The sequence below is a fragment of the Pholis gunnellus genome (assembly GCF_910591455.1).
Source record: "Pholis gunnellus genome assembly, chromosome: 11".
In the NCBI taxonomy this organism is placed as follows: Eukaryota; Metazoa; Chordata; class Actinopteri; order Perciformes; family Pholidae; genus Pholis; species Pholis gunnellus.
The window spans coordinates 25,316,989-25,339,661 of NC_136538.1; the positions used below are offsets into that span (position 1 = coordinate 25,316,989).

At 42.7% G+C, this 22,673-nt stretch overlaps 1 protein-coding gene across 1 annotated transcript in view; it reads left to right on the plus strand.

Moving 5' to 3' along the window:
* Positions 1 to 1,048: 1,048 nt before the first annotated feature.
* The window catches only part of eml4 (EMAP like 4), a 28,855-nt gene continuing 7,230 nt past the window's right edge, over positions 1,049 to 22,673 (plus strand). The window contains exons 1-18 of the mRNA XM_079168814.1: positions 1,049 to 1,351; positions 4,376 to 4,555; positions 5,238 to 5,358; positions 6,859 to 7,056; positions 8,582 to 8,722; positions 10,775 to 10,800; positions 12,433 to 12,468; positions 14,739 to 14,862; positions 16,710 to 16,859; positions 17,064 to 17,133; positions 17,212 to 17,322; positions 17,553 to 17,648; positions 17,813 to 17,947; positions 18,924 to 19,059; positions 19,807 to 19,955; positions 20,324 to 20,449; positions 21,059 to 21,190; positions 21,267 to 21,334. Of these exons, the coding sequence (XP_079024940.1) occupies positions 1,327 to 1,351; positions 4,376 to 4,555; positions 5,238 to 5,358; positions 6,859 to 7,056; positions 8,582 to 8,722; positions 10,775 to 10,800; positions 12,433 to 12,468; positions 14,739 to 14,862; positions 16,710 to 16,859; positions 17,064 to 17,133; positions 17,212 to 17,322; positions 17,553 to 17,648; positions 17,813 to 17,947; positions 18,924 to 19,059; positions 19,807 to 19,955; positions 20,324 to 20,449; positions 21,059 to 21,190; positions 21,267 to 21,334 (2,024 nt within the window). The 5' untranslated portion in view covers positions 1,049 to 1,326. The remainder of the gene's footprint in view (positions 1,352 to 4,375; positions 4,556 to 5,237; positions 5,359 to 6,858; positions 7,057 to 8,581; positions 8,723 to 10,774; positions 10,801 to 12,432; positions 12,469 to 14,738; positions 14,863 to 16,709; positions 16,860 to 17,063; positions 17,134 to 17,211; positions 17,323 to 17,552; positions 17,649 to 17,812; positions 17,948 to 18,923; positions 19,060 to 19,806; positions 19,956 to 20,323; positions 20,450 to 21,058; positions 21,191 to 21,266; positions 21,335 to 22,673) is intronic.

The window sequence follows — 22,673 nt, forward strand, 5'->3', positions numbered from 1 at the left end:
CAGTCTATAGTTACATTCTTATAAACAGTCTATAGTTTCATTCTTATAAACAGTCTATAGTTTCATTCTTATAAACAGTCTATAGTTTCATTCTTATAAACAGTCTATAGTTTCATTCTTATAAACAGTCTATAGTTTCATTCTTATAAACAGTCTATAGTTTCATTCTTATAAACAGTCTATAGTTTCATTCTTATAAACAGTCTATAGTTTCATTCTCATAAACAGTCTATAGTTTCATTCTTATAAACAGTCTATAGTTACATTCTTATAAACAGTCTATAGTTTCATTCTTATAAACAGTCTATAGTTTCATTCTTATAAACAGTCTATAGTTTCATTCTTATAAACAGTCTATAGTTTCATTCTTATAAACAGTCTATAGTTTCATTCTTATAAACAGTCTATAGTTTCATTCTTATAAACAGTCTATAGTTACATTCTTTTAAACAGTCTATAGTTACATTCTTATAAACAGTCTATAGTTTCATTCTTATAAACAGTCTATAGTTTCATTCTTATAAACAGTCTATAGTTACATTCTTATAAACAGTCTATAGTTTCATTCTTATAAACAGTCTATAGTTTCATTCTTATAAACAGTCTATAGTTTCATTCTTATAAACAGTCTATAGTTTCATTCTTATAAACAGTCTATAGTTTCATTCTTATAAACAGTCTATAGTTTCATTCTTATAAACAGTCTATAGTTTCATTCTTATAAACAGTCTATAGTTTCATTCTTATAAACAGTCTATAGTTACATTCTTATAAACAGTCTATAGTTTCATTCTTATAAACAGTCTATAGTTTCATTCTTATAAACAGTCTATAGTTACATTCTTATAAACAGTCTTTAGTATTCTTCTCATTGTGTTTGTGATTCTGGTATTTGACCTCCCGGTGGTGCTGCAGCTCAACATCTCCAGTGAAGACTCTGTAATTTGACCTTCCTCCCTTCAGTCCTCCCCCGTTTCCTCCCTCTCGCTAACCCCCCCCCTCCCCCCCCCCCCCCCCCCCCCCCCCCAGAGCAGGCGGAGTCGGAAACGCGCAGCAGCAGCATCGGTCCGTCGTGTCTGCGGCTCCTCTCGTCTCTCTCTCTCGGCTGTCGGATCATCCAAAGAGCGTCTTCTTCTTCTTCCAGCCCGCAGGAAAGCGGGGGATCTTCGGCCTCGCGGACGGACGGACCCGGCGGGTCTAAACCCGACTCGGCTCGGCTCGCCTCTTTCTATCTCCGCTGCGGTGGAAAAACCCGGACGGAGGCCCGCAGCGTGCGTTCAGCCTCCCGCAGGCCTCCGGCCCGGACTCCCGCTTTTCTCCCGGAAAATGGACGGATTCACCGGAAGTCTAGGTGAGTCCCAGCGCCGCTCGCTACCCAAAGACCACCTGGTTACCTGTCCGTGCTGCTATGGCACGAGGAGAGCTGCGCATGCCTCTGGCGGCTTTACACGTGTCACTGCTGTATTTATGAAAAAGACTGTACCGCCCCTCCGGCTGCTACAGGGCCACAAAACCAGCAGCTCCTCCTGGAGATGGGTCCTGGATCCGTTAGAGACCTGCAGAGATATAGACCTGGATCTGTTAGAGACCTGCAGAGATATAGACCTGCAGAGATATAGATCGGGGTCTGTTAGAGACCTGCAGAGATATAGACATGCAGAGATATAGATCTGGGTCTGTTAGAGACCTGCAGAGATATAGACCTGCAGAGATATAGATCTGGGTCTGTTAAAGACCTGCAGAGATATAGACCTGGATCTGTTAGAGACCTGCAGAGATATAGACCTGGATCTGTTAGAGACCTGCAGAGATATAGATCTGGGTCTGTTAGAGACCTGCAGAGATATAGACCTGGATCTGTTAGAGACCTGCAGATGTATAAACCTGGATCTGTTAGAGACCTGCAGATGTATAAACCTGGATCTGTTAGAGACCTGCAGAGATATAGACCTGGATCTGTTAGAAATGGGGCCCTGTTGTTGTCCTGCTGTTAATCCTGTTCTTGTCCTGGTCCCCGGTCCTCGTACGTGGCTAACTGAGTTAGCCGGATAATGTTCAGGATGAGATTACATAAATCAGGCTTTTCGGTTCCACGAAGCAAGTTTGTGCAAAATCACCATAGCAACACATCCATCAGCTTGAACCTGCTCCAGCGCAGGCTAGCTTCAGTTAGCTGGATTAGCTCAGCTCCTCAGAGATCCATCGATGAAGGAGGATATTAGTCAGATCAGCGTTTTATAGGGAGAGAGTTCTTCCACATCGCCAACATCCTTCATCACATCACCATGACTTCCTGTACGAGCGACGAGGAATCCTTTATTTACAGACTTGTGGAGCAGACATTGAACACCACACGCTGCAGCCTCGCTGTGGAGCGATGCTTCATGTTGAACAGCGTCGGTGATGAGAGAACATCGGGGAAGCCGCTGCACGCCGTGCTGTTCATCACGTTTATCTGGTGCTGAAGAAGCTCATGATGTGTTCATGACGTCACCATGGCAACATGTTGCACTGGTCACCATGCTGAGTCGTGTGTGTGTGTGTGTGGACTTGCTCCTGTGTCCTCTTGATGTCCGGTTGAACTACATGATGGTGTAAAGCAGGGGTGTCAAACATACGGCCCGCGGGCCGGATCCGGCCCGCCACGTCATTTTATGTGGCCCGCGAATCCGCCAGCAAAAAAAAAAAATTTAAAAGTCGGACAATTTACAAATATCCGTTGTATCGCGCACGGCGGAGCTCCTCCCCGATCCGCACGCGCCGCGCACACCTCCACCAGCGTATGTGGCAGCAGGCGCCCCCACCCCACCCCCCCACCGAAGACGAAGGAGCACCCCCCCCCCCCCCCCCCCCCCCCCCCCCCCCCCCCCCGCCGACAACCGGCCCTTTGGGGGCAACCATGATGCTGATGTGGCCCCAGAGCGACAATGAGTTTGACACCCCTGGTGTAAAGCATCATCATGATGTGACGGTGTTATTAGTGCAGCATAGAGATCATTACTGATGAACATGATGAAGAACAGAGACAATCACACAACATTCATTTACTGCTGATTATGAATAATACACACACACACACACACTGATCCGCCCACACACACACACACACACACACACATTCACACACATTCAAACTCCTAGTTCTATATGTAATAGATCTATATTATAGAACTGTATTCTAGAAGCGCATACAGCACATCTATCCTCATCAGCATCTCTTCATTGGTATCAGTTAGATGCTCTTTGTTTTGATCTTCTTGGTAAAGAGTTGAGATCCTTCTTGTCTCTAGATCTCATTGGATGATGGTTCCATGAAGCTGCTGCCAGCAGCACGTTTAAAGACGTGTCCTGTGATTGGTCGGGCTGATGAGGCTCTTAAAATGAGCCGATACATGTTCCAACACTGACGCATCAACGTGTCTGTGACGTGTCACCGTGCTTCTTGTCTCGCCCTCTCAGCGGTGGAGGTGTTAGATGATGTCATGATGATGTCATGATGATGGTCTGGAGCTCCTCACATGAGTTCATGATCATCTCCTGCTCGTCAGCGGAGCAGAAAGAGGCTCTTTCTTTCACTTCATCTGCATCGTACTGTTAGAACATCATGGTTTCTGTGATCGACGCTTCCTCCTTCTGAAGCAGTTGTCCTGTTGTTGTTGTGGTGTTAATCCTGTTGTTGTCCTGTTGTTGTGGTGTTAATCCTGTTGTTGTCCTGTTGTTGTGGTGTTAATCCTGCTGTTGTCCTGTTGTTGTGGTGTTAATCCTGCTGTTGTCCTGTTGTTGTTGTTGTGTTAATCCTGCTGTTGTCTTGTTGTTGTGGTGTTAATCCTGCTGTTGTCCTGTTGTTGTTGTTGTGTTAATCCTGCTGTTGTCCTGTTGTTGTTGTGTTAATCCTGCTGTTGTCCTGTTGTTGTTGTTGTGTTAATCCTGCTGTTGTCTTGTTGTTGTTGTGTTAATCCTGCTGTTGTCCTGTTGTTGTTGTTGTGTTAATCCTGCTGTTGTCCTGTTGTTGTTGTGTTAATCCTGCTGTTGTCCTGTTGTTGTTGTTGTGTTAATCCTGCTGTTGTCTTGTTGTTGTGGTGTTAATCCTGCTGTTGTCTTGTTGTTGTGGTGTTAATCCTGCTGTTGTCTTGTTGTTGTGGTGTTAATCCTGCTGTTGTCTTGTTGTTGTGGTGTTAATCCTGCTGTTGTCCTGTTGTTGTTGTGGTGTTAATCCTGTTGTTGTCTTGTTGTTGTGGTGTTAATCCTGCTGTTGTCTTGTTGTTGTTGTGTTAATCCTGCTGTTGTCCTGTTGTTGTTGTGGTGTTAATCCTGTTGTCATGTTAATAATACTTCATTCTGTATATTCAGACCCAGTGTCTTTGTCTCTTGGTAGATGACAGCATGTCTGGAGCGAGTGTCTCAGATGTCAACGACCGTCTTTCTGCTCTGGAGCTTCGTGTTCAGCAGCAGGAAGATGAGTTGACGGTAATGAAAGCAGCTCTCGCTGATGTTCTTCGCCGCCTCGCTGCCTCTGAAATCTCCTCTTCATCAACCAAGAAACATGGAGGCAAAGGTAATGTTGTTTTTGTCTTTCTTCATGATCAGTCTGATGAAACCTTATTTCTTATTGCAAGTTGCTCCAACATACACATGCAACATTAAATGAAAACTAAATAGCTAGTGGTAAATATTAACACACACACACCTACACACACACACACATTCTGGGTTTGAACTGGAAAGCCTCTTTTATGTTCTGTTCTAGTTGTATCTAACTAACTGGTCAGTTTATTATAACATATATACAGGACTGTCTCAGAAAATTAGAATATTGTGATAATCCCCATACGTGTGATTTAGTTTACTGAACCAAGCTGAGTGTTTTTCAAGGCTCAGGAAACCCTTGCAGGTGTTTCGAGTTAATTAGACGATTCAAGTGATTAGTTGAATACCCTACTAGTATACTTTTTCATGATATTCTAATATTTAGAAATAGGATATTTGAGTTTTCTTAAGCTGTAAGCCATAATCAGCAATATTAAAAGAATAAAAGGCTTGCAATATTTCAGTTGATTTGTAATGAATCCAGAATGCATGACATTTTTGTTTTTTTAATTGCATTACACAAAATAAAGAACTTTATCACAATATTCTAATTTTCTGAGACAGTCCTGTGTATATATATATATATATATATATATATACTGTATATATAACATTAGAACCCGTGTTAACATTAGTATGCTTCACATCAGGCGGCGCCGCTCTTCGTGAAGCTTATTCAATGTCTTGCATCTCTAACGGCGGAACATCTGGACGAAAAAGAGACTCCGCCTCCGTCACCAGGAAGGAGACGATGTCGTCCGCCGCCAAGAGGTAAAAATACAGACACACACACACACACACACACACACACACACACACACACACTGAAGCTGTTTTCTCTATGAAGGGAGTTTCCCTTCACACTAGGGCTGCAACTCACGATTATTTTAATAATCGATTAATCTGTCGATTATTTGTTCGATTAATCGATGAATCGGATCAAAAAACTAAAAAGCATTAGTTTCTAACCCTTTACAGAGCAAAGAATCTTCATAAAGTGCACCAACAGGTTGCTCCTTGAACATCCTGAGCTGTTAAAGTAATAATTTAATAAGTGGACTAGTATCAGGAGAGGGGTCAGCGGGTCACGCCTCTCAGTGAAGGTCGACTCTGATCCATCAGTGTGGCGCTGCAGCCCTGGACGTCTCCGGCCATCACTGACCTGTTGTTGCTGATCTCGTGCGGCTGAACGCCACTCGTCCCTCTGAGAAGCTGGACGGCGTCCGCACGAGGCCGCGTCACTAGTCAGCGTAGCGGAGTCTCGTTCGTTATCGGAATGAACCAGACGAACCGCTCCACCGACTAAGAACGGCCATGAACCAGCACAGAGTCCAGAGAGCATCAACCTGTCAGTCCTCTCTGTTCCCCCGGCCGTCCCTCTTAATCACGGCCCCAGTTCAGAGAAAAACCCACAAAACAGAGCCGGAGTCCTGTTCCATTAGTCCTGCTGTGAACACTCACACATCTCCACTTACTGAGCGGCGTAATAATCGCGACACAACGAATCGATAATGACATTCGTTGCCAACTTTAAGAATCGATTTGTATCGATTGTATCGGTTGGTTGTTGCAGCCCTACTTCACACCTGTGGAACAGATCTCTCCCTCTGTAGACGCTGTCTCTGGTGAGCGGGGGGGTAGAGCGGGCAGCAGGCAACGCAACCAAGTCTCTGTCGAATCACGTTGTGTCTCCAGTTAGATATTTTAGTTGGTGTCTTCGTGTAAAATACCTTCTTCACCAGCAGCGTAGTTCTCTGGATGATAACCGGCTGTATTCACACATCAATTAGTCTGTTTAAGTCTGGTCTAACTGATCTGGACATTTACAATCTGCTCCTCCTGTTAATCTTTAGATACGTTCAGGGTTCAAACTGTTTTGTTAACTTTCACTGATTTTTCTTTTCAGCTCTTTCATTTCAACCTCCAGAGTGTCTGCAGACCAGATGTGATCGATATAATCAATGAGTCCACTGTTTATTTGAGTTCATGTGTCCAGTGCTCAGGTCTAACCCATGGCCCAGTAAAGTGGACTTTATTTTCGGGTTGTTTATTGGGCCTTAATTGTTAAAGTTTTGGGTTATGAATAGTTGTTAATGTTGTTAATAATTCCACAGTATATGAGGATTAATATCGTACGGGAAATTATAACTGGTCTATCGTATGAGAGTGTAAACCACCCAGCACTAAACCGTCTCCTTTACTGGGATAATTAAGTGGAACACAGTAGAACCAGTAGTTTGTGGACTCTCACGGTCCTGGTCTTGTCCACAGTGGAGCGGACAGGAAAAAGGAGGTCAGCAGCCAGCGGTCTCAGATGGAGGAGATCCAGGAACGTGAGGAGGCTCCTCACCCAAAGGACCTGTCCCCCTCTCCCTCCTCCCCCCACCCTCCCCAGACCCCCCCGACCCTTCAGCAGCAGAGACCAGCCCAGTCTGCTGACAGCAGTAAAGGCCACGTTCCTCCCAAAAGGTTTCACTTTGTTATCTGTCGGCTGTATCTGACCTCACTTCCTGCTGATGCTGCTCTGAGATCTCTTAACCCCGCCCCTCTTAACCCCGCCCCTCTTAACCCTGCCCCTGAGGACCCACAGTCCCACCTGACCAGCTCATGTTCAGGTGTGCCTAATTGGCTGAATACTTAGCCTCTGTTATCCTCCTGGAGTCTCCAGAGGCTTCCTTATGTCTCCACAAGCTTCCTGGAGTCTTCTGAGGCCTCGTGGAGTCTCCAGAGGCCTCGTGGAGTCTTCTGAGGCCTCCTGGAGTCTCCAGAGGCCTCGTGGAGTCTTCTGAGGCCTCCTGAAGTCTCCAGAGGCCTCGTGGAGTCTCCAGAGGCCTCGTGGAGTCTCCAGAGGGCTCGTGGAGTCTCCAGAGGCCTCGTGGAGTCTTCTGAGGCCTCCTGGAGTCTTCTGAGGCCTCCTGGAGTCTTCTGAGGCCTCCTGGAGACCCTCTATACTCTTTGTACATGTTTCTGGTAGAACGCTCAGGCTGGGCTGTGTGTTTAAATTACTAACATTTCCTTCTTCTAGCTTCTCCTCCTGAATCTTCTGCTGGAGGTCCTGGGTCCTCCTGACTCCTCGTCCTCCCTGGCTGCTCATAACTCTTTGGCTGGGCTGCCTTTTATCAAAAGCACTAACCTGTTCTGCTTCCAGCTTCACCTGAGGACCTCCTTCTCCTCTTCCTCCTCTTTTCCTCTTGCTCCTCCTCCAGCAGGCCTCCTGCAGCCTGGGGCTTGAGTTACTGATGTATCCCAGCTCACTCACCTCCTCCTGGGTTGTGTACTTTGTGTCTCTGGAGGAAGATTTTGAAGATCATTTAGATTTGAGTGGTGGTTAAAGCAGGATAGAACTGGTTACTATGGCGATAGATGTGACATCATGGGATGTCCACCTTCTCACCTGGGTCTGGTTCATGTGGCCTCTGATGACCAGCTTCTGGTCATCAATGCAATGTTATTTAGAAAACCAAAGACGGCTCTTTTATATTTATATTTAATGCAAAACTGTAAAAATTAAATTATGTTCAGCAATTATAAAATGATGATTGAAAGCAGGATTTGTTCTGTTGGAATAAAGAAATAATAATTCAACTAGAATCTGACCTTGAATAAGTAACAGTGTTTGTAAAAGTACCAATGTTATAAAGACCACACACACACACACTGGACCCAGATGAGATGGTTCAAGTCATCAGAACTACTGTTTCTGTCTCTACTGGTCATTCAGCACCAAGCAGCTGTTTGATTATTATTATTATCATCACAACGTGCTTCAAATACAAACCAATCAATAAGGAATCGATCAGAGATGAAATATATGAAGATGAAACTCTCTGACTTCCTCCTGATGTTACAAAACAAGTGTGTGTGTGTGTGTGTGTGTGTGTGTGTGTGTGTGTGTGTGTGTGTGTGTGTGTGTGTGTGTGTGTGTGTGTGTGTGTGTGTGTGTGTGTGTGTGTCTGTGTGTGTGTGTGTGTGTGTGTGTCTGTGTGTGTGTCAGAGGCTCCAGTGTGAAGCGGTCCTCAGGTATGGAGCGTTCTCAGAGCAGCACCTGGGACAGTTCAGAGGAAAACAGGAACAAACTGGTGAAAGCTGCTTCCACCTCCAGACTGCTCGCCAAGGTGGTCAAGAACTCTGACAGGTACCTCTGAGTACTGTGTACAAATATATATATATATATATATATATATGTACTGTTTACACATATCTACTGTATACAGACATGTGTACTGTACACACCAGTGGCCGTTATTCCTGGTCCTTCACTGCTGTCCTGCTACACTTGAGCCGTCTAATAACACAGCTACGGTTATTTGTTTCTAGGAGTTTAATAATACACGTATTCATATTAAACCGTTCGGTACGAGGCTTACAAACCGAACAATACGTTTGAATAATACTCGTGCATTTGGAAAATGTAGAAGCTTAAATTGTGGGAAATCTAATGTTTTCGGTGGACTGCGCTCACTAGGAGACAACGGGCTGTGACCTCTGAACCCGGAACAATAACCAAAAACAGCTGAGGCCCCGCACTTCAGGGAGGCTAAACTAGCTTAGCAGCACACTATCTACGAACTCCCCGCAGCGTTTAGCTGTTCCTGATTCAAACAGCGCTAAAGCGATCGCCACATAATCCCCATTTCTCCAGACCGTCGTTGCTCTGTAAAAAGAAAACAACGGCCCGAACGGATTCAATTGTCCGGACAATAACTCTGCGATGACGGGATGCTTCGTAATTAACGAACAATGCATGAAGTCCAAATCACTGTAATGAACACAATGACAAGAACAAACTCACAAGAACCAGTCGCATGTATTTATATGACAACAAAGCAACAAATCAACCCAGCAGCACTAGAGCACGAGCCGTTCATATGATTCATAAAAACGACACCATAGACACATGAACACAGTAGAAACGCTGCTGCAGAGGTAAAAAAGAAAGCAGTTCACTTACCAACGCTGCCTTCACTTAAAGACAAAGTCCATCCTCCTTTCTTTGTTAACAAAGTCAGTCACTCCCAAATCCATTTCTCCTCCTTCAGCCATTGTGTTAAAAAAACACAGCTAGGTAAAAAAAAGAATCTACACCAAGCAAAACACTAAACATGTCATAACTTCTCTTACATGTTTCAACCTGAACTCTTACTGAACACGGAGATCTGCTAGCTAGCTTTCTGTTTGACTAAAGTCACGCTGGCCCACTGACCAATCACAGAGCACCTTAATGCAGACGTACTTAGAGGCTACCTGAGTACCACTGACACGTCAAAGAATACGCCCAACACGTCAAACTAAAGATCTGATTGGTTGAAGACTATGACGATCAACAACATCGTCCCCATTCACTTAACCTGCACAGTCTCTGTAGCGGCATCGGGCCTCTCTCCTTACATAGACAACTCTGATTGGATAAAAGCTCTCCTTAAAACAATGAGAACATAAGATAATGGGAAAAAATGATAATACATGTAGTGTATTTATGATAAATTATAAAATAGCTATAACTTTGATAGTGTTTAGGCCAGCAGAGAAGGCTTTGAAGGCCCTGACGGCCACCACTGGTACACACATATATATTGTACACACATATATATTGTACACATATATATTGTACACACATATATATTGTACACACATATAATGTATACACATATACTGTATACATACTGTACGCGCATACATACGGTATACACACATACTGTACACAAATACATATTGTTTTCACATATCTATGTATTTGTATTTACCTGTGATATTCATACTAACACATGAACACAGGCTCATTGTGTTCATCAGACTGAACGTTATTGATCAGAAATAGTTTCGTATTGATTAATTGATTTGATCGATAAGCAGAAGTGTTGATTGATTGATATAAAATAGACTCCCGCTGGATCAATAAATACATAAATAATAATAATATATTATAATAAATGTTCTGTGATGAACACTAAAAGAAAACACTTGATTTTATTAACAAGAAATAAATAGTGTAAATAAAACATTTACTGAAATAATGAGAATCTTTAGTTTTATATTTAATTTAATATCTGCAGATATGAGAAGGCGTCATCACTGTTTATCTAAATCACATAAAGTCAGTAAAATACTCTCAAACACATTTATCGTCTGAAATCTGCTTTTTGAATCTCTTAATGTTTGAGTGAATGTTTGCTTCTTCTCGTTTCAGACACAAAGATCCGGTGATCAGTCAAGGTAAAGACATGTTGATGTGATGCGTTCTTCATCATTCTGTGTAAGTCTGTGAGACTCTGAGGACGTCGTCATGGTAACCGAAGTGAGACCAGTTCAGATTATTTGGTATCGAGGAAATGGCTCACTTCTAACTGGGTTAGATCACCATGGTAACGGGGTAAATCACCATGGTAACCTGCTGCTACTGACCGGTCAGATCACTGAAAACATGAAAACATGGTTCACACTTTTAAAACGATGACACCATGAAGATGATGGAAGCTGCTTTTTACTATTACTCTTATTAATATTAATACTCGTATCTGATTGGCTCTGGATCAATCATTGTACTCTTATTAATACTCGTATCTGATTGGCTCTGGATCAATCGTTTTACTCTTATTAATACTCGTATCTGATTGGCTCTGGATCAATCGTTTTACTCTTATTAATACTCGTATCTGATTGGCTCTGGATCAATCGTTTTACTCTTATTAATACTCGTATCTGATTGGCTCTGGATCAATCATTGTACTCTTATTAATACTCGTATCTGATTGGCTCTGGATCAATCGTTTTACTCTTATTAATACTCGTATCTGATTGGTTCTGGATCAATCGTTTTACTCTTATTAATACTCGTATCTGATTGGCTCTGGATCAATCGTTTTACTCTTATTAATACTCGTATCTGTTGGTTCTGGATCAATCGTTTTACTCTTATTAATACTTGTATCTGATTGGCTCTGGATCAATCGTTTTACTCTTATTAATACTTGTATCTGATTGGCTCTGGATCAATCGTTTTACTCTTATTAATACTCGTATCTGTTGGTTCTGGATCAATCGTTTTACTCTTATTAATACTCGTATCTGATTGGCTCTGGATCAATCGTTTTACTCTTATTAATACTCGTATCTGTTGGTTCTGGATCAATCGTTTTACTCTTATTAATACTTGTATCTGATTGGCTCTGGATCAATCGTTGTACTCTTATTAATACTTGTATCTGATTGGCTCTGGATCAATCGTTTTACTCTTATTAATACTCGTATCTGATTGGTTCTGGATCAATCGTTTTACTCTTATTAATACTCGTATCTGTTGGTTCTGGATCAATTGTTTTACTCTTATTAATACTCGTATCTGATTGGTTCTGGATCAATTGTTTTACTCTTATTAATACTCGTATCTGATTGGTTCTGGATCAATCGTTTTATCGTTCTTTTTCATGACTAAATGGAAACCAGCCTCTTTACCGGTTTGTCTCCTGATAATAAATTTGATGCACCAATGAAAACGTGTCAATACTACGGTTGTATATCATTTATACCTTAATGTTTTTACTCTTATCACTGTAATTGTTATTCAGAATAATACAAAATCATAATTACTACTATTCTTCTCTGCATCACATTTTGAACATCTTGTTTATACTCAATAATAATAAATAATAATAAATGTTCCCTCTATAGACATACAGAACAATGACCACACTGGAGATTTCACGGTTCATTCGTTGTGACGATGTTTGAAACGAACACATGAACGTGCGTTAAATGATCATCAGCGTCATGGCTCCTCCTCTTGTTTGTGTTATTGTTGTGTTGTTTGTGTTGTTGTTGAGTGACAATGTCTTTGTCTCAAACCAGCCAAAATGTCGACACGCGAGAAAAACAGCCAAGCTGGTAAGTCCTGAGGAGTCATCAGAGCACGCTAACACGCTAACAGCAGCTGAATAAGTGCTTCCTGTTTCTGCCGTTATGTTTCTGACCCGTTCTCACTCTCAATGCATCAAATACTTGTGTGAACCAACACACCGTGTCCTCATTAGAGTGTGGAGGGGTCAAACAAACACAGGGCTTTTGTCCTCACCTGTCTCTCACCTGTCCTTGACCTGCTTCACCTGTCCCTCACCTGTCCTTGACCTGCTTCACCTGTCCCTCACCTGTCCTTGACCTGCTTCACCTGTCCCTCACCTGTCCTTGACCTGCTTCACCTGTCCCTCACCTGTCCTTGACCTGCTTCACCTGTCCCTCACCTGTCCTTGACCTGCTTCACCTGTCTCTCACCTGTCCTTGACCTGCTTCACCTGTCTCTCACCTGTCCTTGACCTGCTTCACCTGTCCCTCACCTGTCCTTGACCTGCTTCACCTGTCCCTCACCTGTCCTTGACCTGCTTCACCTGTCCCTCACCTGTCCTTGACCTGCTTCACCTGTCCCTCACCTGTCCTTGACCTGCTTCACCTGTCCCTCACCTGTCCTTGACCTGCTTCACCTGTCCCTCACCTGTCCTTGACCTGCTTCACCTGTCTCTCACCTGTCCTTGACCTGCTTCACCTGTCTCTCACCTGTCCTTGACCTGCTTCACCTGCCCCTCACCTGTCCTTGACCTGCTTCACCTGTCTCTCACCTGTCCTTGACCTGCTTCACCTGTCTCTCACCTGTCCTTGACCTGCTTCACCTGTCCCTCACCTGTCCTTGACCTGCTTCACCTGTCCCTCACCTGTCCTTGACCTGCTTCACCTGTCTCTCACCTGTCCTTGACCTGCTTCACCTGTCCCTCACCTGTCCTTGACCTGCTTCACCTGTCCCTCACCTGTCCTTGACCTGCTTCACCTGTCCCTCACCTGTCCTTGACCTGCTTCACCTGTCCCTCACCTGTCCTTGACCTGCTTCACCTGTCTCTCACTTGTCCTTGACCTGCTTCACCTGTCTCTCACCTGTCCTTGACCTGCTTCACCTGTCCCTCACCTGTCCTTGACCTGCTTCACCTGTCCCTCACCTGTCCTTGACCTGCTTCACCTGTCCCTCACCTGTCCTTGACCTGCTTCACCTGTCTCTCACCTGTCCTTGACCTGCTTCACCTGTCTCTCACCTGTCCTTGACCTGCTTCACCTGTCCCTCACCTGTCCTTGACCTGCTTCACCTGTCCCTCACCTGTCCTTGACCTGCTTCACCTGTCCCTCACCTGTCCTTGACCTGCTTCACCTGTCCCTCACCTGTCCTTGACCTGCTTCACCTGTCTCTCACCTGTCCTTGACCTGCTTCACCTGTCTCTCACCTGTCCTTGACCTGCTTCACCTGTCTGTCCGACTGATGTTTGATTTGCTCCATGTTTTGTTTGAATGCTGTAACATATTTCATTCGATATATAAATCAAAGTGTGATTTAATCTCCTCACAGATCTGTCATCAGTGGTCTGATCAGTAAAATATTGATCTTGTGTACAGAGCCCCTGTTTGAGAAGACTGTTCACAAACATTTTGTTAATGACACAGATTGTTAGTATTGATCTTATGCTAACCAATAACATTAATCCTTTAAATACTGTTTACAAAACAACCACAAAGATATCAAGACGACCACAGAGAAACACAAAACATTACATTACAGTCATTTAGCAGACGCTTTTAATCCAAAAAGACTTACAATTCAGATTCTATCACACCGTAGGCTCAGCTACGGGAGCATTTTTGGGGTTAAGTGCCTTGCTCAAGGACACATCGACATGCGACTAGTGGAGATCGACCGCCGATCCTCTGATTGAAGGACGGCCCTGCTCTCAACTTAGCCACAGTCGCCACAACCACAAAGATATAAAGACGACCACAAAGCGACACAAAACAACCACAAAGATTCAAAACGACCACAATGAGAGGCCACAGGGACATAATACGCCGCAAAGAAACAGAATGGCAACTTAGAGACGTAATACAACCACAGAGAGACAAAACATGACCGTATTGTTTTTTTTAGTTATTTTGTATCTCTTTCAGTCTTGGGCTTGTTGTGTCACAATCTCTCCATGATATCAGCTGATTCGTCATTATCAGTCTTGTATCTCTATCAGCCACAGAAGTATTATTCTTATGCTTTTCTAATACATTTATTTCCACGTTGAATCTTTCTTCTCCAACATGTTTGCGTGTCTTTGTGTTTCTGTCTGCCATTTCAGAGGGAAATCACATTAAGATGTTCATGCGTGGTCGACCGATCACCATGTTCATCCCTTCAGATGTGGAGAACTATGAAGATGTTCGGACAGAACTTCCTTCAGAAAGACTCAAGCTGGAATGGGTGTATCCTTCACTCATTGTCACACAGTAGCATAAATAGAACTAAACATAATACAAATGTATATTATTATTATAAGTTTGAATGTGAAGTTTAAAATCCTTAGTTGATCTTGAGTAAACCTTCAGTAGATCATTAGTAGATATTTATAAACCTTCAGTAGATCATCAGTCGATCCATAGTAAATCTCCAGCAGATCTTTAGTTGATAATAACTTGATTTTAAATAAACCTTCAGTAGAGCTTTAGTAAAGCTTCTTTAGATTTTCAATAAACCTTCAGTAGATCATCAATAGATCTTTAGTAAAGCTTCAATAGGTCTTCAGTGAAACTTCAGTAGATTTTTACTCAAGCTTCAGTAGATCTTTCCGAAAGCTTCAATAGATCTTTAGTGACCTTCAGTAGATCTTAAGTAAAGCTTTAGTAGATCTTTAGTAAAGCTTCAGTAGATCTTTAGTAAAGTTTCAGTAGATCTTTAGTAAAGCTTCAGTAGGTCTTTAGTAAAGCTTCATTAGATCTTTACTGAAGCTTCAGTAGATCTTTAGTAAAGCTTCAGTAGATCTTTTTTAGAGCTTCATTAGATCTTTAGTAAAGTTTCAGTAGATATTTAGTAAAGCTTCAGTAGATCTTTAGTAAAGCTTCATTAGATCTTTACTGAAGCTTCAGTAGATCTTTAGTAAAGCTTCATTAGATCTTTTTTAGAGCTTCATTAGATCTTTAGTAAAGTTTCAGTAGATCTTTAGTAAAGTTTCAGTAGATCTTTAGTAAAGCTTCAGTAGATCTTTAGTAAAGCTTCAGTAGATCTTTAGTAAAGCTTCATTAGATCTTTAGTAAAGTTTCAGTAGATCTTTAGTAAAGCTTCAGTAGATCTTTACTGAAGCTTCAGTAGATCTTTAATAAAGCTTCAGTAGATCTTTAGTAAAGCTTCATTAGATCTTTAGTAAAGCTTCAGTAGATATTTAGTAAAGCTTCAGTAGATCTTTACTGAAGCTTCAGTAGATCTTTAGTAAAGCTTCAGTAGATCTTTAGTAAAGCTTCAGTAGATCTTTACTGAAGCTTCAGTAGATCTTTAGTGAAGCTTCAGTAGATCTTTAGTAAAGCTTCAGTAGATCTTTACTGAAGCTTCAGTAGATCGTTAGTGAAGCTTCAGTAGATCTTTAGTAAAGCTTCAGTAGATCTTTACTGAAGCTTCAGTAGATCTTTAGTAAAGCTTCAGTAGATCTTTAGTAAAGCTTCAGTAGATCTTTAGTAAAGCTTCAGTAGATCTTTAGTAAAGCTTCAGTAGATCTTTACTGAAGCTTCAGTAGATCTTTAGTAAAGCTTCAGTAGATCTTTAGTAAAGCTTCAGTAGATCTTTACTGAAGCTTCAGTAGATCTTTAGTGAAGCTTCAGTAGATCTTTAGTAAAGCTTCAGTAGATCTTTACTGAAGCTTCAGTAGATCTTTAGTAAAGCTTCAGTAGATTTTTAGTAAAGCTTCAGTAGATCTTTAGTAAAGCTTCAGTAGATCTTTAGTAAAGCTTCAGTAGATCTTTAGTAAAGCTTCAGTAGATCTTTAGTAAAGCTTCAGTAGATCTTTACTGAAGCTTCAGTAGATCTTTAGTGAAGCTTCAGTAGATCTTTAGTAAAGCTTCAGTAGATCTTTACTGAAGCTTCAGTAGATCTTTAGTAAAGCTTCAGTAGATTTTTAGTAAAGCTTCAGTAGATCTTTAGTAAAGCTTCAGTAGATCTTTAGTAAAGCTTCAGTAGGTCTTTAGTAAAGCTTCATTAGATCTTTTTTAGAGCTTCATTCGATCTTTACTGAGCTTCAGTAGATCTTTTGTAGATCTCCAGGTGCTTCCTTGACTTCCTGCAGGTATGGTTACCGCGGCAGAGACTGCAGAGCAAACATTTACCTCCTTCCAACCGGAGAGATCGTTTACTTCATTGCGTCTGTTGTTGTTCTGTTTAACTACGAAGAACGAACTCAGAGACATTACCTCGGACACACTGACTGTGTGAAGTGGTGAGAAAAACACTATATATAAGTAGATATATTTAAGTGTGTGTGTGTGTGTGTGTGTGTGTGTGTGTGTGTGTGTGTGTGTGTGTGTGTGTGTGTGTGTGTGTGTGTGTGTGTGTGTGTGTGTGTGTGTGTGTGTGTGTGTGTGTGTGTGTGTCAACCGTATTGGCTGGTCTGTGGTTGGTAACATCACGTCTTCTCCCTCAGTCTCGCCATCCATCCTGATAAGATCCGGATTGCTACCGGACAGATTGCAGGAGTGGACAAAGATGGACGGGTGAGGACAAACACAATTTTATATCTTATTAAAAATGCGACTAAAACTAAAGAGATGTTGACTCTTGTGTGTGTTCAGGCTCTGCAGCCTCACGTTCGTATCTGGGACAGCTTCAGTCTCGCCACTCTGCAGATCGTCGGGTTGGGAACCTTCGAACGAGGCGTTGGCTCTCTGGCTTTCTCCAAAGCTGTGAGTGTCAGATCTTTGTTGTTCTGTTCATCACAAACATTCACATTTAACCCATCAGATCTTTGTTCTGTTCATCATTACATTACATCACATTACAGTTATTTAGCAGACACTTTTATCCAAAGCGACAATAAGAGAACTAACAACAAACATTCATTCACACTTAACCCATCAGATCTTTGTTCTGTTCATCACAAACATTCACATTGAAATGTCCGTCTCTCTGTCAGGACTCTGGTCAGCACCTGAGTGTTATTGACGACTGTAACGACCACATGTTGACAGTTTGGGATTGGCAGAAGAAGTCCAAGATCGCTGAGATCAAGGTGAACCCTCACTCTTTTATTACTGCATACTGTGTCATGTTATATGATCTTATTTGTGTTTTGTATGTATACATGTTTTGCTGCAGTGTAACACAGTTTGCTGTAAAACAGCTGGTTCTGACAGGTCTGACTGGTTAGTTTCTGTTGTAACTGCTGTGTTTCAGACCACTAATGAGGTGGTCCTGGCCGTGGAGTTCCACCCTACAGACCCCAACACCATCGTCACCTGTGGCAAGTCCCACATTTTCTTCTGGACGTGGTCTGGGAACTTGCTGGCTCGTAAACAGGGAATCTTTGGGGTGAGGACATGTTTTATTTTTGAGAACATAACCCTCACGCTGTCCACATACAACATCCTCTGTCCTTTGACCCTTCCATCATCATCATCATCATCATCATCCTCTATCAGGATGAAGTGTGATGTCATAGCAGAGTTACAACACACTCAATGTGACAGAAGTGATTCATATAATGAGAGTAGTGAGTATAATAATGGAAACATTATGACTACTAGTAACAGTCATGACAGAAGTGTGATGATGTCAACAACATAATCACATTTAAACATCATCGATCCAAACGACAGAAATCATGACGGCAGAACGTTTCTGTGTTTTTCCTTAACGATCCTTAACCTTTAAAGATAAATCCAAAACTTAATAACAGCCAACCCCCTCTCTAAAGATATATATATATATATATATATATATATATATACATACATCAACAAGGACTAATCGCTGGGGATCGAACCACCGATCCTCTGACTGAAGGATGACCCGCTCTACGACTCACAATCGCCCCGATATCATTAAAGATTGAAAATGAAAGCGCAGCAGCTGGATCAGACGTTATCTTTATTATGTTCATTAGGTTAGGACCTCATCATGTTGATTGTGATGGATCCGCCCCTTTATTGATCACTTTGATTTATTGATCACTTTGATTTATTGATCACTTTGATGTATTGATCACTTTGATGTATTGATCACTTTGATGTATTGATCACTTTGATGTATTGATCACTTTGGTTTATTGATGGAAGGACGTAAAGCTGTTGTTGACTCTGACCTGAACAGAACAAATACATACTGGCGAGTTCATTCATGTCTCTAGTCCTGGTTTTACTCTGTAGTCTAAGTCTGTAGTCCTGCTCTCCCTCTAGTACTGGGCTGTAGTCCTGGTCTTACTCTTTTGTCTGGGTCTGTAGTTCTGGTTTAAGCCCGGTCTGTAGTCCTGGTCTAACTCTAACCTTGTTTCCTGTCCTGTTTTAAGAAATACGAGAAGCCGAAGTTCGTTCAGTGTCTGGCGTTCCTTAGTACTGGAGACATCCTGACCGGAGACTCTGGAGGCGTCCTGCTGGTCTGGACCAGGAGCTCTGCTGAGACCCCCACTGGGAAGGGACCCAGAGGTGAGTATTCATTTAACTTTATTTAACTGGAATCCTCATTAGTACTACCAAGTTAGAAACTAGTCTTCCTCAGGTCTGTGCAAAATACTACAACACAAAGTAAAAAACATGCAATTCAAACCCAAAGTAAGAAACGAAAGAACAAAAGAACCACGTATAGAAAAGAAGAGCTGTGATTGGTCAGAGACACCACATATAGATACACAGTGAACTAATCAATACAAACAGTATTTATCAGAAATCACAAGAACATGGGACGTTATGTAACTTCTATTATTTACCTTTAGTGTAAATTTAGACACTTTACTGGAAGATTTTAACACTTTTTAAAATTGTTCCATCTCAGGTAAGAAACATTTGATATTTACACTAGAACGTGTTTCATTATATCAGACGGACTCCTGTTGACTTTGTCTCAGATATAAACTCAATTCAACACTCGGCTTCAGTAATGGTTTAGAGTTGTTGGTTTGAAGAATTAAACATTGAGACTGCTGAAAGCTTCAATAACAGAAGAGATTCAGAACAAACATGTTAAAGTTCATGTGACACACAGTTAGACAGTAAAGAGTTAAAGTAGGAAACAGACTCCCAAACAGGAAGAGAAAGAAACAGGAAGTGTTTTGTGTGTATCTGCTGCTTCCTGCTGGTTGGAGCTGGAACTGCAACTCAAACAGAGAATCATTCAGCAGAGTCCTGAAACATGTGTGTGTTGTGTGTGTTGTGTGTGCGCGTGTGTGTGTGTAGCATTTCAGATCAGTCGTCAGGTGAAAGCTCATGAGGGCAGCGTGTTCTGTGTGTGTGAGATGAGGAGCGGCACTCTGCTGACCGGAGGAGGAAAAGACCGAAAAATCATTCTGTGGGACCACGAGCTGAGAGCTGACCGAGACATCGAGGTCACACACACTAAACCTTGTACTTCTATCTTTGTGATGACACTCATTGACATAATGCATCCCCTAACCTTCACCATCATAACTTAAGCCTGACTCTAACGTGAACCTTCAAACAGGTCTGTCCCAAAGTGAGAACGAGCCAAAATGTCCTCACTCCGAAGGTCTAAAACTTAAGTTGGTCCTCATAAGGATAGTTGTACTAGTAAACCGGTAACACACAAACACTGTCAGCTCTTTATTTGCTGCAATTTGGGTAAAGAATCCTAAATCTCAAGTTAAAACTTGATGATTAGAAGACTAAGATTAAAAACAGGAGTTACAAAATACATATGTAGCCTGACTGAGGTCACATGACTGCTTGTATCCAGGTGCCGGATCAGTACGGAACTATCAGAGCCGTGTCTGAGGGGAAGGGGGACGAGTTTCTGGTCGGGACGTCCCGTAACTTCATCCTCAGAGGAACCTTCAATGACGGCTTCCAGGTGGAGGTCCAGGTGAGACCGCTCTGATGTGTTCAGGGTCTTCAGTGTGTGTCTGATGTGTTCAGGGTCTTCAGTGTGTGTCTGATGTGTTCAGGGTCTTCAGTGTGTGTCTGATGTGTTCAGGGTCTTCAGTGTGTGTCTGATGTGTTCAGGGTCTTCAGTGTGTGTCTGATGTGTTCAGGGTCTTCAGTGTGTGTCGTGATGTGTTCAGGGTCTTCAGTGTGTGTCTGATGTGTTCAGGGTCTTCAGTGTGTGTCTGATGTGTTCAGGGTCTTCAGTGTGTGTCTGATGTGTTCAGGGTCTTCAGTGTGTGTCGTGATGTGTTCAGGGTCTTCAGTGTGTGTCTGATGTGTTCAGGGTCTTCAGTGTGTGTCTGATGTGTTCAGGGTCTTCAGTGTGTGTCTGATGTGTTCAGGGTCTTCAGTGTGCGTCGTGATGTGTTCAGGGTCTTCAGTGTGTGTCTGATGTGTTCAGGGTCTTCAGTGTGTGTCGTGATGTGTTCAGGGTCTTCAGTGTGTGTCTGATGTGTTCAGGGTCTTCAGTGTGTGTCTGATGTGTTCAGGGTCTTCAGTGTGTGTCGTGATGTGTTCAGGGTCTTCAGTGTGTGTCTGATGTGTTCAGGGTCACACAGATGAGCTGTGGGGTTTGGCCTCTCACCCGTCCAGAGGTTTGTTCCTGACATGCGCTCAGGACCGGCTGGTGTTGGTCTGGAGCTCCGTGGACCATAGTCTCCAATGGAGCCGCACTCTGGAGGTAAGAGGACGATGGACGGATGATCGATGGACGGATGAACGGTGGACGGATGATTGACAGCTCTGTCTCTCCTCAGGAACACGGACACTGTGCAGACTTCCATCCCAGTGGAGCCGTGGTCGCCATAGGAACACACTCTGGAAAGTCAGTACAGATCATTCATATCTTTTTTGACCCACTTTTGAAAAGTGAAAAACTACGAGGCCTCATTTCTGAATGAGGAGCTTATTTGTGTGTGAACCATCTTTACTGCCGTTAAATATATATTTTATCATCAATATGTTAAATAATTTATAAATGAGTCAAAAAGAATTTGTGTTCATCAGTAAAATACAAAGGACGGTCTGTTCAAATTAGATTCAATGTTCTAATAATATCATAACATATATACAGAATATTATCAGACCAGTTAGACCATCACCATCTAACTGGTCTCTCTGTCTCATGATGGTCTCACTCAGACCTGGGCATTGTACGCCGACCGGCCCGCGGGACGTCAACGGGAAATTAGGAATAAAACGTAAATATTTGTACATCGTGCAGCTGCATTGCTTTTATTTTGAAGGCGACTGCTGCTGTTTTTTATCTCAATTTACGTACGTTCGTGGATGTGTGCGAGCAGCAGCGTAACTGTAAACCCAATAATAGCAGCCGGAATCAGTCCGGTGTATTTGGCCTGATTCTGGTGCGTAATTCATCCCAAGCTGCTCCTTCATCGCCGGCGGGGAGAGGGGGGGCCGCTGCCGCTGATGCTGATCGGGGAGGAGCTCCTCACTGATGCTGATGCTGATCGGTGAGGAGCTCCTCACTGATGCTGATGCTGATCGGGGAGGAGCTCCTCACTGATGCTGATGCTGATCGGGGATGAGCTCCGCCGTGCGCGATACAGAGAGCAGAGGATATTTGTAAATTGTATCAAGTCCGACTTTTACATTTTTTTTTTTTGCTGGCGGATTCGCAGGCCACATAAAATGACGTGGCGGGCCGGCTCAGGGGCCACATTGAGTTTTAAAATGTGACAGACGAGCCGGGCCAGTAGCAGATGGATTTGTGTGAACTAATATAAATTACAAGTAAAAGCCATTAACTAAAAAGTCAAGAAAACTTGCATTTAATTCAGTGGAACTGTGTTGTTGGTCACTCTTTTTTGCCAGTGCATCAAAGTTTGGTGTCCGTTTGGTTGTGTTCTCAGGACAGATGTGAGTTGTTCATCAGTTCACTGTGACGTGATTTGTTGGTGTTCATCACGCTGAACGTCTGCTCACACACGTCCACACGGCGTTTCAGCATCGTTTTAGAAATGATCTCCGTCCAGATTAAAACGCCTGAAAACGAACATCACGTGACTCTTCGTGTACACTGGGCGCCGTGTAAACAGGAAGTAGATTGGTTGCTTAGCTAAACAAAATACGACAGAGTAATGAAGTCTTTAATAATGAAAGGTCGTGTTTGATACTTAAGATCTTCTCTAAAATCTTCCTCT